At 38.2% G+C, this 16,788-nt stretch overlaps 1 protein-coding gene across 1 annotated transcript in view; it reads left to right on the forward strand.

Moving 5' to 3' along the window:
* Positions 1–5,282, forward strand: part of GNAI1 (G protein subunit alpha i1) — a 92,248-nt gene extending 86,966 nt beyond the window's left edge. Inside the window, exon 9 of the mRNA XM_035020446.1 lies at positions 3,203–5,282. Coding sequence (XP_034876337.1) covers positions 3,203–3,393 — 191 coding nt within the window. The 3' untranslated portion in view covers positions 3,394–5,282. The remainder of the gene's footprint in view (positions 1–3,202) is intronic.
* Positions 5,283–16,788: the final 11,506 nt, after the last annotated feature.

Genomic DNA, 16,788 nt, shown 5'->3' on the forward strand with positions numbered 1-16,788 from the left:
GCCCCCTTAACAAAATTAAAGATAAAAGCCTTGATTATCTCAAATGCAGAAAAACCCTTTGACAAAATTCAGCATTCATTTATGATAAAAACTCAGCAAAGTGGGTACAGAGGGAATATATGTACCTCGGCATATAAAGGCCATACATTTATAAGCCCATAGTTAACATCATACTTTAACAATGAAAAATTGCAAGCATTTCCACTAAGATCAGGAACAAAACAAGGAATCCCTGTCTTGCCACTTTTATTCAACATAGTATTAGAAGTCCTAGCCAGAGCAGTTAGACAATAAAAGAAAAGGCATCCAAAATGGAAAGAAAGAAGGAATACTGTCACTATGTGCACATATTTATATATATATATATATATATATATATAAATAAACCTCTAAAGTCTAAAGACCCTACCAAACTATTAAACTAATCAATGAATTCAGTCAAGTTGCAGGATACACAGTATATACAGAAACATTTTGCATTTCCATACACTAGTAATGAAGTATCAGAAAGAAATTAAGAAAACAGTACTATTTACAATTGCATTAAAAAGAAAAAAATACCTAAGAATAAATTTGAGGGGAGAAAAATCTCTACACTGAAAACCACAAGACCTTGGTGGAAAAAGCAGAAGACCTAAATAAATGGAAAGATGTTCCATGTTCATGGATTGGAAAAATATTGTTAAAATGCCCATACTCCCCAGAGCAATCTGCAGATACAGTGCAATCCCTATCAAAATTCCAGTGGCATTTTTTCCCCCCACAGAAATAGTATAAGCAATCCTGAAATTTGTGTGGAACCACAAAAGAACCCAAATAGCCAAAGCAGTCCTGAGAAAGAACAGAGCTAGAGTCTGCATGTTCCTTGATTTTCAACTATATTATAAAGCTATAGTAATCAAAACAGTATGGCATTGGCATAAAAATAGACATATATGAGGAACAGAATAGAGAGCCCAAAAGAAAACCCACACATATATGATCAAAAAATTTACAGCCAAGAACATACAATGAGGAAAATTCTCTTCAATACATTGTGCTGGGAAAACTGGAACACCGTGTTATACCATACACAAAAATGAGCTTAAAATGGATCAAAAACTTAAAATGAAGACTCCAAACCATAAAACTCCTGAAAGAAAACAAGCGGTAGCTCCTTGACATTGGTCTTAGTGATGATTTTTTGGATCTGACATCAAAATTAAAGACAACAAAAGCAAAAGATACCCAGGTAGGACCACATCAAACTGTAAAGCTTTTACGCAGCAAAGGAAACCATCAGCAAAATGGGAGAAGATATTTGCAAATTATGTATCTGATAAGGGATTAATATTGAAAACCTATAAAGAACTCTAACTCAATAGCAATAAACACAATCCACTAAAAAATGGGTAGAGGATCTGAATAGACATTTTTCCAAAGAAGACCTACAGATGGCCAGCAGGTCCATGAAGAGGTGCTCACCATCACTAGTCATCAGGGAAATGCAGATCAAAACCACAGTGAGTTATCACCTCACCTGTTAGAATAGGTATTATCAAAAAGGTAACAGGTGCTGGCGAGGATGTAGAGACCTCACCTGTTAGAATAGGTATTATCAAAAAGGTAACAGGTCCTGGCGAGGATGTAGAGCAAAGGGAACCCTCTTGCACTGTTGATGAGAATATAAATTGGTGCAGCCACTGTGGTATAGAGCCCCACAAAAAGTAAAAATTGAAATATGATCCAGCAATTCCACTTCTGGGAATCTTTCCAAAAAGGATGAAAACACTTAAAAAGATAGCACACCCCCCTATCAGTTGCAGCAGCATTTACAAAAGCCAAGATATGGAAACTGGTGAAGTCCAGTGGAGGGGAAGCATGCTGGAGTATCACAGGTGGGAGCTGGTGTACAGGGTCCGGCCTGACATGGAGTGAACCACAGCTGTGGAGGAGAGGATGTCAGAATAGCTTTACCAAGTGGGCTGGGTAGCAGGACCTTGAAAGCCAAGCAAATAATTCTGTGTTATTACTGCAAAAGAGTTCACCTTTTTTTTTCCCAAATGGAACATCTTTGAGGTATATGTACACATAAAATAGATACATACATGCACACTTAGCATAAATGTGAAGCTCACTGAATTTTAAAAAGTGAAAATACAGATCTATTCACCATTCAGATCAAGAATCTGAATATTACCAGGTTCCCAGAAACCCCATCATGCCTCTCAGTCTTAAGTGATCACAACCCTCCCCCCCACACACACACAGTGATTATGACTTCCATCCTCATTGATTAATTTTGATTGTTTTCCATCTTTTTCCAAACAAACATTTGAATCGTACAGTTTTATACTCTTTTGTGTCTGGCTTCATTTGTTCCACAGTATGGTTCTGGAAGTCATTCATGTTGTTGTGCACAGCAATAGTACTTTGATTCTCATTTCTCGTTACTGTATGGCAGCTCATTGTACAGATACACAAGATTTGCCAGTCTATAATCCGTGAACTTTGGGGTTGTTTCCTAAAGTAGACATTGGTTCTGCTATGACTAGTCTTTATAGGTCTTCTGGTGAGCATATGTATGTGGTTCTGTCCAGGGCACACCGAGACAATATTGCTGCATCACAGAATATGCATGTGATTGTCTTTAGATACGGACCACTTCTGGAGTGTTTGTACTCAGAAGTCTTTAACCTCATGGCCGTAAGCCACACTGGAGACCCATGTCCAGTTTTTGAATAAAGAAAAATGGGAAAAGCTGATTAGTGTGTATAGAGAAAAGGGAATAAAAAGTACTGATCAGCATTCAGCCAATATTTCTTGATCAACCACTAGACTAGAAGGGAAATGGCATGCCACCATCAGGGAAGGGAGTTGGCTCGGTGTTGGGATGGAGCATATAAGGGAGAAGAAAAAAGGGAGATCTGGTATTTGAATCTGGCAGGGACAAAGACCCTGGGGAGCATGGAATACCATACTTTTGATTGTGGGTTTTTTTTTTTTTTTAAGGGTGACTGACAGTCGTGAAAAGGTAATTAACATTGGGTACTTTTCATTTAGAAGAAATCATTTCTCTCATCCCAGAAGGAAAAACACAGTGACAGAATCCACATATTTTGTGTGTATGAAACGGACTTCAGCATTTGCAGGTCCATTTTGCTTAGCCATGTACTCATTTTAACCTTTCGCCTTCTGTTTTTCTTGCCTTTGCCCATCTCAGGCTCAAACACGTATGAAGAGGCAGCCGCATACATTCAGTGTCAGTTTGAAGACCTCAATAAAAGAAAGGACACAAAGGAAATATACACCCACTTCACATGTGCCACGGATACTAAGAATGTGCAGTTTGTTTTTGATGCTGTAACAGATGTCATCATAAAAAATAATCTAAAAGATTGTGGTCTCTTCTGAGTCTTGCAGTTAATGGGGAAAAATGCATTTTCAAACCAAATGAGTGCTTATATGTGGATCTCTCTAAACTAGAGTCTTGCAGCAACACAAGAATGTAGTATACGGCAGTGCATCTGGGACCTGACCAGAGTTGTTCTGTTGTGTCTTTTTTTTTAAACTGAAAGGAACAGAAGGATCTTTCTTAAATGTGAGAGGTGGTCTTGCAGTGTGAAACTAAGGGCAGTGTTAACGCTCGGCTCTAGTGTATTGATGATTTCTGCGTAAGTGTAAATATGCAAATGTATGTATACATGTATTTATAACTTTAGTTTTCCACACTACTTTTAGGCTTTAAGAGTGGCAACTTAAGATTCTAGCGTGATGGCTTTGGTCATTTCAGAAATATTAAGTACTTTGTACTGAATGACAGACTATTACTGTGTTTGCCAGTTTTAAACAGCTTTATTTATGTTCATGTCCTGTAAATTTTTAAGTATAGTAATTAAAAATAGGAAACATTGCAGTCCTTATCTTGATTATATGTATACTTATAATCCTATTAAAGTTATTTGTATAAACATTGCACAGACTATTTTAATAACACGATTTGTTCTTTAAATTCGGTGTGTTTTATTGAAGTGTTCTTAAGAGGATGAATATACCTGCCTTTGGTTCAGTTATGTAAACATTGTATGCATTTTAATTTTTCTTTTAAGAGTGCATGCTGATCTGATTCTACATTGGATTTGGTTTGAAAAACTAAAATTTCAGATTTCTGAGGATATACTCTCTTAGACTTACTATAAACAATTTTTATTCAGTTGGTTTGTTTTCACTTTGAATTTTAATATTTGGATGGTATTCATGCATTTCCTTAAAGGTGATGCCAGATTAATTTTTATATATTTTAAATAACTACATTTTTATTTATAACTAAGTTTAGGTGGATTATCGAGAGCATTTTGTGGGTAAAAAATATGTCTGCATAATGAATTTTGAGACATTCATTTGTGTATTTCCTTTGGGAAATCCCTTGTACCTAGTATACATGATAGTTCCTTATTTGGAAGATAACAAGAAAGACCTTTCATTTTTCTGCTGCTGATATAATGCAAGCTTTAAGTTCATATATGTAACTAGTTTCAAATTTAATTATCACAGTATATTAAAATTACTTTCTTCCTTTAGACTATTCAAATTTCCTCCACTTGCTTGAGTTAATATCTTTTTAAATTGTGCTATTATTTCTGAGAATGAAACAGGCAATTACACTTAGAAAATTAGTAGTATTTATAAAGTCAGTGATTGTATGTGTCTTGAATAAGTCTTACATGTCAGCTCGATATTGAATTTTGATAGTCTTTTCTTTTGATTCTCACAATGTGTCTCTGTGACCTCATTTCAACAACATGAACAGCATTCCCTACCCTCCTTCTGTTTTGTTTCCTCATCTTGAAGAAGTCCTTCAGTAAGCTTCGTGGATAAGTAGTTTCTAAGTTGAGTTATGTGCTGTCATTTTGTTGAAGTGTAGTTCTTGAAGTGTGTGTGTGTGTGGGGGGGGTAACCACAGACTACATTTTCACCTGTTCTATTTTGGGGATTTGTTTTTCTTCTTTGTAAAGAAATTCAAAATTGTCACTTTCTTAAATTTGTTAGTTTAGATTCTTTATGTGCCTTTCATGAAAGATATGTTTTCATTAATTTTACCGATGGAAGACCTGTAACATCCATATTGTGAAGCTATGTATGAAATTCACCTATACTATGAATAAATTTGAATCATGAGAAATACTGTTTAAAAAGCCACAAAGAAGCACATCTTGGTGACCATCATTGGTGAATTCCTGAACTTTATTCTGTGTAATTGTGTTACTAATAAATCCTAATAAATTCAAATTTTTAAAATTTTACAAACCTGTTGACTAAACACATTTTGCCTGAAGATTTAAGTATCTGTCTAGAATGTCCATTTCTCCTGTATCTTTGCTATCTTTTTGCAATTTCATCTACTGCGGAAGCTTAAGTAAATATTCCGGCCCCAAGTTTTCCTCATGAGTTATGGTGTCACATTTAGGACTGCCTGCTTGATAACCCGCTTCTGAGAAGGTGCCGCCGGCTCTGGGTCCACATGCGCCAAGCTGTATTCCTCATCATTCTACCACTAAACTAGTTCTCACCTCCTGGTGTGGCCACTCAGTACCATCATTGATTCAGCCCTTTAGTGGGGAACTTTTTAGCCACTTAGAACTCTTTTTAGCCCTCATCTCCATCTTGCTCACAATCTACTTTTCCAGTGCCTCATTGGTTTTTTATTTTTCTTTCCATTCCTACGACCACCTACTGAAAGCAGGTTTTTGCTTAACTTGCACAGGAAATAGTTTATTAATTAAATTCTCCACCTCCCATTTCTCCCTTCTCTAATCCAGGCCAGTGATCCTAACAGAATTGCGGTTGTGTTACCTGTGCATTGACCTGCATTGGCTCTCACCTGTCAATAAAATCAAATTTAACTTAGCCTCCTATACAGGGCTCTTCCATCATCTGAGCCCAGTTCCTTTCATGTCCACTCCTCTCCCACACTACATCTTAATAGTATGTTTGTGCATAGCCTGGGTTTTCCTTCAAGCATCTCTCTACATACTATGTGAGATATGTTTAGAACAACGTCCAGGACATGGGAAGTGTTCACTCCTATCTGCTAATGTTTTTATTTATTAGGACTTTTGTTTGTGATATCTTTTTTAGACTCAACTGGCATCTTCTTTAGTCTGCCCTCTTGAGAACTCCATGGTTCTAGGAGAGCTGCCACTCCTAGTCCTCCCTGGCATAGACTCGAGCCTAACCAGTCCTAGTCTCCTGTCACTAGGCATGTGACCCAAAGTGAACCAGTTGTAGTCCCAGTTCTCATCCCTAAGTTTCTAAAAGCTGTTCTGGTTTCTAAAATTCCCTTCATTTCAGTACCCTTCTAAAAGGCTCCTTATATGCTTAATCTAATTCATTCAAATTCAATTACTTACTGAAAAAGTCCTGAATAAAATGCGTATGTTCTTACTTGAATACCAAAGTAACAGTAAGACCAGAAAAGGCTCAGAGAAGTTAATTAACTTGAGCAAGATGAAATCAACAAGGTTTTCAATCTGTGACTTCTGACTTCATGTCTGTTAGAGAATTCTTTTTTTTAAGATTTTATTTATTTGAGGGCGCCTGGCTGGCTCAGTCGTTAAGCGTCTGCCTTCGGCTCAGGTCATGATCCTGGGGTCCCGGGATCGAGTCCCACATCGGGCTCCCTGCTCGGCGGGAGGCCTGCTTCTCCCTTTCCCACTCCCCCTGCTTGTGTTCCTGCTCTCGCTGTCTCTCTCTGTCAAATAAATAAAATCTTAAAAAAAAAAAAATTTTTATGTATTTGACAGAGACACAGTGAAAGAGGGAACACGAGCAGAGGGAGTGGGAGAGGGAGAAGCAGGCTTCCCGTGGAGCAGGGAGCCCGATGCTGAGCTCGATCCCAGGATCCCGGGATCATGACCTGAGCTGAAGGCAGATGCTTAACCAACTGAGCCACCCAGGCGCCCCCTGTTACAGAACGCTTAAGAATGCTACCTAATTTCCAGAAAAATGTGTAAGTAGCTTATCCCCACTCTTAACCTTCTGAGTTTATCTGAGCCACAACACTTTTTTTTAGATTAAAAATACATAAGATACAGCAAACCTGGAGGCATCATGCTGCCTGATCCCAAACTATATTACAAAGTTAGAGTAATCTAAATAGTATGGTATTGACATAAAAATACACAGATTTGAGGAACAGACTAGAGAGCTCAGAAACCTAAAGCATTTATGGTCAATTTGTTTACAACAAAAGGGCCAATAATATACAATGAGGAAAGGACATTCCTCAATAAAGGGTGTTGGGAAAACTGGACAGCCATATGCAAAAGAATGAAATGGCCACTATCTTAAAACATACACAAAAATTGAATGGATTGAAGACTTGGATCTAAGACATGAAACCCTAAAACTCCTAAAGAAACATAATTACCTCCTTAACATCAGTCTTGGCAATCAATTTTTGGATCTGATACCCAAATTAAAGGCAACAAAAGCAAAAATACACAAGTAGGAGTGCAAACTGAAAAGATACTGCACCGCAAAGAAAATCATCAACAAAATGAAAAGACAACCTATGGAGTGGGAGAATAGATTCACAAATCCTATCTGATAAGGGTTTAATACTGAAAAGATATAAAGAACTTCTATAACTCAATAGTGAAAATCACACAATCCAATTTTTAGAAGGGTAGAGGATATAAATAGGTATATTCCTAAAGAAGACGTACAGATGGCCAACAAGTCCACGAATGTGCTCAGCATCACCAATGATCAGAAAAAAATGCAAATAAAATCACAATGAGCTATTGCCTCATACCTGTTAGAATGGCCATTACTAAAAAGACAAGAAATAAGAGTTGGTGAGAATGTGGAGAAAAGAGAATGCTTGTGCATTCGCGGTGAGAATGTAAATTGATGCAGCCACTATTGAAAATAGTATGGAAGTTCCTCAAAAAAATTAAAAAATAGGGCTATAATATCATCCAGCAATTTCACTTCTGAAGAAAACAAAGACAGTAATTAAAAAGATTATGTGTGTGTGTGTGTGTTCATTGCAGCATTATTTATAGTAGCCAAGATATGGAAACAATCTAAGTGTCTAGCAACAGATGAATGGATCAATTCCATACACACAATGGAATATTTTTCAGCCATAAAAAGAATGAAATCTTGCCATTTGCAACAACATGGATGGACCTTGAGGGCACTATGCTAAGCAAAATAAGTCAGAGTGAAGGACCGAATACTATATGATCTCACTTATATGTGGATTAAAAAAAAAAGAAGAAGAAAGAAAGAAAGAAAGAAGCTGGGGCCCCCTGGCTGGCTCAGTCGGTAAGCACCCACCTCCTGGTTTCAGCTCAGGTCATGATCTCATGGGTTATAGGATCCAGCCCTGAAGCAGGCTCCACCCTCAGCAGGGAGTTTGCTTGAGATTCTCTCCCTATGCCCGCCCCCCTGCTCATGCTCTCTCCCCCTTTCTCTCTCTCTCTCCCCCTCTCAAATAAATCTTAAAAAAAAAAAGTTAAAAAAGAAAGAAGCTCATTGATACAGAGAACAGATTGGTGATTGCCAGAACAGGGTGGTGGGCAAAATGAGCAAAAGAAGTTAACGGGTACAAACTTCCAGTTACAAAATACGTCATGGAGATAAAATGTACAGCATGACAATGATAGTTAATACGGTATTGCATATTTGAAAGTCTGAGAGAGTAAATCTTTACAAGAAAAAATTTTGTAACTGTGAGGCGACAGATGTCAACTAAACTTGATCATTTCACAATATATACAAATATCAAGTTATCATGTTGTACACCTGAAACTAATATGTTATATGTCAAATATATCTCAATAAAAACAAATATGATACCTATTATGTCTTATACCCAAGCTATTTATGTTTTAACATCCATTAGATTTGAAGCTATTTAAGAGTATGAACAGTTTTAGATGTTTCACATCATGTATTGTCTGCCAAACCAACCATGGTGCCTTGTGTAAATGAATTTAATTAATAACATCATCAATGTTACAGATGTTACTATTGTCATTGCTCAGTGTCCTGTCGAGCAAGTAGAGAGTGGTGGTGGGGCCTAGTCTGGGATCCAGTCTGGGTTCAAATCCTGGCTCTATTTCTTATTACTTGGGTAACCTTGGGCAATTTATTTAATTTTTATCTGTTTCCTTATCACCTGAAAAAAATAGGGATTAACTAATCAGACCACTAATCATAATGGCTGTCAGTATTTAGTAAGTTCACAATGCCTATTAAGCACTGAGAAGTGAGCCTGGCGTGTGGCAAACAATAAATGTCCCTGTTATTTGATTATAAAGACTATTTAATTTGGCAGTGCCTTTAAAATCATCATCAGTGCTTGACCAGTGGTTGTTGCTATGAGCCTTGGATGAAACGCCTCAGAAACAAAATAACCACCGGGATTCATCTTTATAGTTAAAACTTCTGAGTGTCTCACATTGATACTGGAAGAATGGAACACGTGAAGGAGGACCAAAAATGCATTTAATTCAACTTCAGGATTCGTCTCTTGTTTTCATATAAACAAAAAAGTGAGCGATTTAGGTTACAGTTGATTTGGGAAGTTTTTTTTCTTGTTAGTTGCTTTTCAAAACCCTGTCTTAATAGTTAAAATGCCCTTCTATATCACGAGTTTTATATTTCACAACTCCACTGGCCTGTTTCCCAGGCATTTTTCCCTTAATCAATAGGACTTGCTTTGGTGTCTGCTGTGATTTCTATTATTTACTTGGATTTTTTTAGTTACCTTAAAAGTTGTGAAACACATTTCGTCAAGCACAGGCAGGAGATTGCTGGCAGCATGCAGACTGGGGCTGAAGAGGCCATGACACGTGTGCCATGGGATAAATCTTCTCGAGCACTGTACAGAAGGACAGATGTTTCTGACTTACGGGCTATCTTCCTAAGCTCTGTACCAGCAAACTGCCATTACCAAGACACAGTTGTTCGAATTAAGAATGCATTGATTTACTGACGAAAATTGAGACGGTAGTGTTGAGCAAAGCATGTATAGAAGATCAAGGCCGACTGAACGACTATTTTAGCAGGTGGTAAGTGCCACTTTTAATAAGAGAAGGTGCTGTTTCCTCCTGAATTGCATAGTGCCTCATCTAAAAGGAAGCAGAGGAAGATAGAGAGCAGGACTGTTGATAACCTAAGATTCAAGGCCAAAGAAATTACTCTTCCAGTTGCAGTGGCTATGAAGGGATGCTTAAAATTAATTTTATTCCTGCATATGCTATATATGTATTTCCTATCTTACCAGGATTTTCTTTTTTTAATTAGATCTGTAATTTTGGAGTTCATTTTTACTAAATTGAGAGATGTTTGTACAATTTCAGTATAAAGCTACTATTAAAAGTAAGCCATTTGGAAGATTACATATTACCTAGAATTTTATGTTAGGCACTCTTGAATTTTAATTATTTTCTGTGCAACTTCACAGTACAGCTTCAGTCCTTTCCTTACTTCTGAAATCAAAAAGGAGTGAAGTCAAAGCTATTTCCGGACAACTCTGTCCTTAATTTTTATTACATTAAATAGTACTGGTTTCTGATTCAAGATGTAGGAAGACCTTGAGCTCATCTCCTTTCACAGACACACTGAATTTATATACATATGGAACAATTTCCTCTGGAAAAAAAAAACCCACAAAAACAGAACAAAACAACTAAAATCCCAAAAACTAGCTGAGCAACTCCTAAACATTGAGTGAATGAGGGGAAAAAAAACCCCATACTGAAGTGGGTAGGAGAAACGAAGTCACAATCTCACCGTAAAACCCATTCCTAACATGGCTACCCACGACTGGGAAAAATCTCAAAACCCCATGCTTCTTTGTGAACAGCTAAGGGTTTGAACCTGGCATTGAGCACCACAACTTGTAACACCTGCACCTGAGAGATGAACCCCCAAAACGTCCAGCTCTGAAAGCCACAGGGGCTTGCATCCACGAAACCCACAAGACTAGAGTGAACTGAGAAAATACTTCTAAAAGGCTCAAGTGCACAGACTCATCCACCCCAGTGCCCGGTGCAGAGGCCACTGACTGAAAAGTGCCCAGACTTTTTTTTTTTTTTTCAATTTTTCTTTCTTTTTTTTTTTTTTTTTTAAGATTTTCTTATTTATTTATTTGAGAGAGAGAGAATGAGAGACAGAGAGCATGAGAGGGAGGAGGGTCAGAGGGAGAAGCAGACTCCCCGCCGAGCAGGGAGCCCGATGCGGGACTCGATCCCGGGACTCCAGGATCATGACCTGAGCCGAAGGCAGCCACTTAACCGACTGAGCCTTAAGATTTTATTTATTTATTTGAGAGAGAGAGAGAGAGCATGAGAGGGAGGGGGGTGAGAGGGAGAAGCAGACTCCCTGCCGAGCAGGGAGCCCGATGCGGGACTCGATCCCGGGACTCCAGGATCATGACCTGAGCCGAAGGCAGTCGCTTAACCAACTGAGCCACCCAGGCGCCCCGAAAAGTGCCCAGACTTTTATGAAAGAGGCTTATTTGCTTATCTTAAAGCATCAGCCTAAGGGCAGGCATCTAATTCCACACACATCTAGAGGTCTACTGAAATCCTCTGGAGATGGAGGCCGGCAGGTGCCATCTTGGCGCTCTCCTTCTGCCTCACTCCAGCTTGCTGTTACCTCCTGCAAAGGAGTTTGTGCCCTCCTCTGGTGCCCTGACTTCTACGGCTGCTGCCCAGAGAACACCTCCAGAACACCTCGCTCTGGTGGCCAGTGGGGCTTATGCTCATGGTTCACGCATGAGAGAAGCAGAAACAGAGTTCTCAACTGGCTACTGCCCCTAGGGCACAGCATGAGGCCGCAGACCGAAGCGTCCAGGATTTCTGTGGAAGAAGCCTACTGGTTCTTCATACCTGCAGCCTGAGAGGCTAATGGAACACACATCTCAGGGCGACTATAAGCCTCTCCAGAGATCTCAGAGGGCTGGCACGGGCTTTGTGCTCTCCCTCTGCTGTGCTCCTGAGTGACAGAGTCTTCCAGAGGGGAGCTTGTACATGTGTCTGGTGTCCTAGTTTCTGCGACTGTCACCCGGGGATGCCCCTTGATTACTGGTCTCTGGTAGCCCAGCAGAGCTTGCTTTCATGGGTTTCGTGGGACGGTATAACACATGGAGAAACAGTTCTTGACTAGTTACCACCCTCAGGGCACGGCACCAACGACAGACTGAAACACAGTCTTTCTGGAAGTGGCCTATTTACTTTTCCTGGAGCTCCAACCTACGAGACAGGCTCCTAATGTGGCACACATCTAGGTGTCTCCTGAACTGCTCTCTAGGGAGAGAGGTCGGCGGGCCGACCATCTTTGCATTCTCCGTCTGTCTCACTCCAGGTCATCAGTATCTCCTGGAAAGGAGCTTAGACACTCATTTGGCACCCTAACTATGCCACTGCCACCCAGAGGACACCTCTAGGACACCTGGCTGTGGTGGCCAATGAGACTTCAGACTTGAAGCCCTACAGAACTGTATATATTTTCATACTTTAAAAGCTGCTGCCTGGTCGAACTAATAAATTTAGTAAAGTTGCAGGATACAAAATCAATACACAAAAATCTGTTGCATTTCTATACATTTCTATACACTAACAACAAGCTATGAGAAAGAAACTAAGAAAACAATCTCATTTAAAATTGCATCAAAGAGGATAAAATACCTAGGAATACATTTAACCGAAGAGGCACACTGAACACCATGACACTGATGAGAGACATTGAAGAAGCAAATAGAAAGACTATCCAAAGTAATGTACAGATTCAATGTAATCCCTATCAAAATACCAGTATTTTTCACAGAAATAGAACAATCCTAAAATTTGCATGAAACCAGAAAAGACTCCGAGTAGTCAAAGCAATCTTAAGAAAGAAGAACAAAGCTGGAGGCATCATGCTCCCTGATTCCCAACTATATTACAAAGCTACAGTAATCAAAGCAGTGCAGTATTGACACGAAAATAGACAAATAGATCTGAGGAACAGAATAGGGAGCCCAGAAATAAACCCATATATATGTCAATTAACATACAATAAAGGAGACAAGAATAGACAATGGATAAAAGACAGTCTCTTTAATAGATAACGTTGGGAAAACTGGACAAAAGGATAAAACTGAACTACCATCTTACACTATACACAACAAGTAACTGAAAATGAATTAAAGACTTGAACGTAAGACTGAAACCATACAACTCTTAGAAGAAAACATAGGCAGTAAGTAACTTGACTTTGGCCTTAAATGACTTCTTCAATTTGACAACAAAAGCAAAGGCAACAAAAGTAGAAGTGGACAGATGGGGCTACCTCAAACTAAAGAGCTCTGCCCAGCAAAGGAAACCATCAATGAGATGAAAAGATAATCTACATAATGGAAGAAAATATTTGCAAATATATAAAGAACTCCTACAACTCAGTAGCAAAAAATGCCACACAATCCAATTCAACAATGAGCAGAGGATCTGAATAGACATTTTTCCAAAGATGACGTACAGATGGCCAATGGGTCTGTGAAAAGGTGCTCAACATCATTCATTAATCATCAGGGAAATGCAAATCAAAACCACAATGGCTATTATCAAAAAGACAAGAAATAACAAGTGTTGATGGAAGCATTCCAAGCTTCCACCATGGATGAATGGATAAAGAAAATGTGAATGGTATTCTGTAGCCTGTGGAATGTGAACCATCCTGGCAGCAAATTCACTCATCTAATTTGTGTTGGACTCACTTTGTAGCACTCCACTGGAGAATAAAATAGGGTTTTTTGTTTGGTTTTGGTGGTTGTTTTTTTTTTTATAACAAAGATAAGTACCTGTCAATATAAGTGACCATTTCTCAAGCAATTAATTCACAAGACAGTTAACCTCTCATGAATAGAATATTTGTGCAGGCATGGGCATACATTTTATTCCACTCTTAAATTCTCTGTTATAGTAGAGTACCAATTAAGTTTAACTGTGGATCTGTTCTTCAAAAGGAAGCTCATCTAAAATCTTATAATTAATGACTAAAGGTAGATGGGAAAACTTGGAACCAATATAAAGTACCCTTTCTTCTAAGACCACCACCTTTAATCTCCTGCACCTAAGGTGCAGATTTAGAAAACATAGTTCCAAACTGAGTCCCTTGAAAAATTTTACTAGTGTCATAAGATTCATTCAAGACCATAAACCTGGGGGCACCTGGGTGGCGGCCTTCAGCTCAGGTCATGATCCCGGGGTCCTGGGATCGAGCCCCGCATCGGGCTCCCTGCTCCGCGGGAAGCCTGCTTCTCCCTCTCCCACTCCCCCTGCTTGTGTTCCCTCTCTCGCTGTCTGTCAAAATAAATAAAATCTTTAAAAACAAACAAAAACCATAAACCTGTAGTTTTAAATATATTATAGATAATCTGTCTCCTTTAACATCATAAATATATATACAAATGCAGACATAAGGTAATCTACTCAGCGCCTTAGTACCAGGCACTTATGGTGCGTTACTAATGCTTTCATTTAGTCCTAGAATAGTCCTGTAAAGTCACTGATCAAAGCTCCATTTTTCAGATAAGGAGACCAATGAAGAAAGGTTAGGTATCTGGTAGAATGTGGACTACTAGTAAGGTGGCAGAGGCAAGATAAAATTCAGGGCTACAGGCCATTTGTTACCATGTTTTCAAAATCCGGGGGCATAAAGACATTTTTCCTGATTGCCACAAGGTACAGAGCAGCATATCCCAAATGCTGTTGCCTAAGTAGATGTTGATAACTGTGCATGGTGCACACTAGCATGCCAATGGCTATGAGAAGTCCTGCAGGAAAGAAGCCTAGTGTGTTAACACACTGTTTTACAAACATTGGAGCTGTGCCAACCCAGCAGCTATGACCCATGTGTGACTACGGAGCACTTGAAATGTAGCTCTTCCAAATTGAGATGGGCAGCAAGAGTAACACACACACAGGTGTTCAAAGACTCATACAAAAAAGAATGCACATGATAAACTAATATTTTGGATATAATGGGTTAAATTAAATGTGTCTTTAAAATTCGACCTCTTCTTACATTGTTAATGTGGCTACTGGAATATATAAAATAGTCAAGCATCTAGAATTATATTTCTACTTGAAAAGTAAAACACTTTTTTTCTTCCACAACTCGATTTGCATTCCATGGAAAAGTTGCCAAGTTTTTAGAGGAGCATATACCGTAGATAAAAAGCTTAGATGTGAAGACTCTTCCAGTTCTGAAATGCTATGGTTTGATGTAATATGGCCTTTTACTGTGGGCGGGAGGGGGGACTAGCTCATTCTCACTTCAAATATGTCAGCTGTAATAAAAGAGAGCAATACACACTTTAAAATCCATACTCTAAAACTGAATTTTTAAATTAGCTGTGTTGTTATTTTTAGTTCCAATACATGGAGTAGGAGTAGACCCATCAGGGTACCGGAAAATTACTAAGCCCTGGTTTACAAACCCATCTCTTCAGTGTTCTTTAGCCAAATCACAAGATTAGGTTTGTTTTTTTTTTTAATGTTGTTGTTGTGTTTTGTTTTTTTAATATGTTTCAATTCCCTTAGCCAAATTCCTTTCTTCCTCCACACCTCCCACAGGACTGGGCCGAGGACAGTCATGCATTAAAAAAGCTTCTGAACTTTTTTCGGAAAGAGTAGCTCCCTAGAGCTGTGGAGGAGGACAGGAATTTCATGTTCTGCAGGACTTAAATCATGATAGCATATCAAATATTCCAATGCCTTCAATGCATATTTTGTTTTTTGATAAAGACAAAAGACAGTAATAAAATCACATCTGTTCTCAAAGTTTCAATAAAATCACATCTGTTTATCTATACAATTGAAGCTTTCTAGTTTGTCAAAACTTCCCTCAGGATTTGAGCTTTTTAGTTCAATAGTATCAATCTGAGAAAGGTTATTATACATATGTGCATATTTTAGCTATACTCCTCTTTAGAATATACATGTACAAGTTACTCCATGAGAAATATCACAATTTTCTATGTGGCACAATATGCACCAAATGAAAGTTAGCTATATCAGAATAGGTGAATAAGTTCATTTGTAATTATTGAAATCATCAAGACACTAGGCATTTCAGAACTATGTTTAGGTATATTTTTTTCGGTTTGGAAGAGCCCAAATGATTAAAGCATAGTTGCTCTAACAATTATGGAGAAAAAAACAACCCTATTTTTATATCAACTTAATTGTAATTTGATTAAATCAAATATCTGATAAAGGCATTAAGATTCAAGTAAATTTATATCCCTATTTTTGTATCAAACAATATAATGTTTGAAAGAATAAATTTTTTTTAATCAAATCATCATGCAAACATGAATACATGTTTTATCTGCATTCTGGTAATTCCATGTGTTTCTATCCTTTATATCACTGAATCAGTAAAGTGAACTTACTTTACCTAAATACACCATGGTTCAGATTGGAAGCAGTACTTTTCCATAGAGAAACAGCTGTATCAATCCTAAGGCCTAATATCTCAGAGTCTGACTTCATCTTTTAGGCCTATTTTTTGTTGCTGTAACTGTTTGTTCGTTTTTGTTTTTTTTCTTAAGTGTGTGGATAATCAAAATCACAGTTATTCTGTTTACTAAGTGGCAGCAGACTTCACTCATCTGGCTGGCAATCCCAGCCCAGGGTTGTATCTCAACATGATTTTCTCAAATTTGACAAAAGATTTTATCTAATAAGCCATATAAATGTTCCTTATTTTCTAAAGAAATGTTATTTTTCTTGAACCTTGGGCAAA

This window comes from Mirounga leonina, unplaced genomic scaffold, assembly GCF_011800145.1.
Source record: "Mirounga leonina isolate KUSES-001 unplaced genomic scaffold, KU_Mleo_1.0 Mir_174, whole genome shotgun sequence".
In the NCBI taxonomy this organism is placed as follows: Eukaryota; Metazoa; Chordata; class Mammalia; order Carnivora; family Phocidae; genus Mirounga; species Mirounga leonina.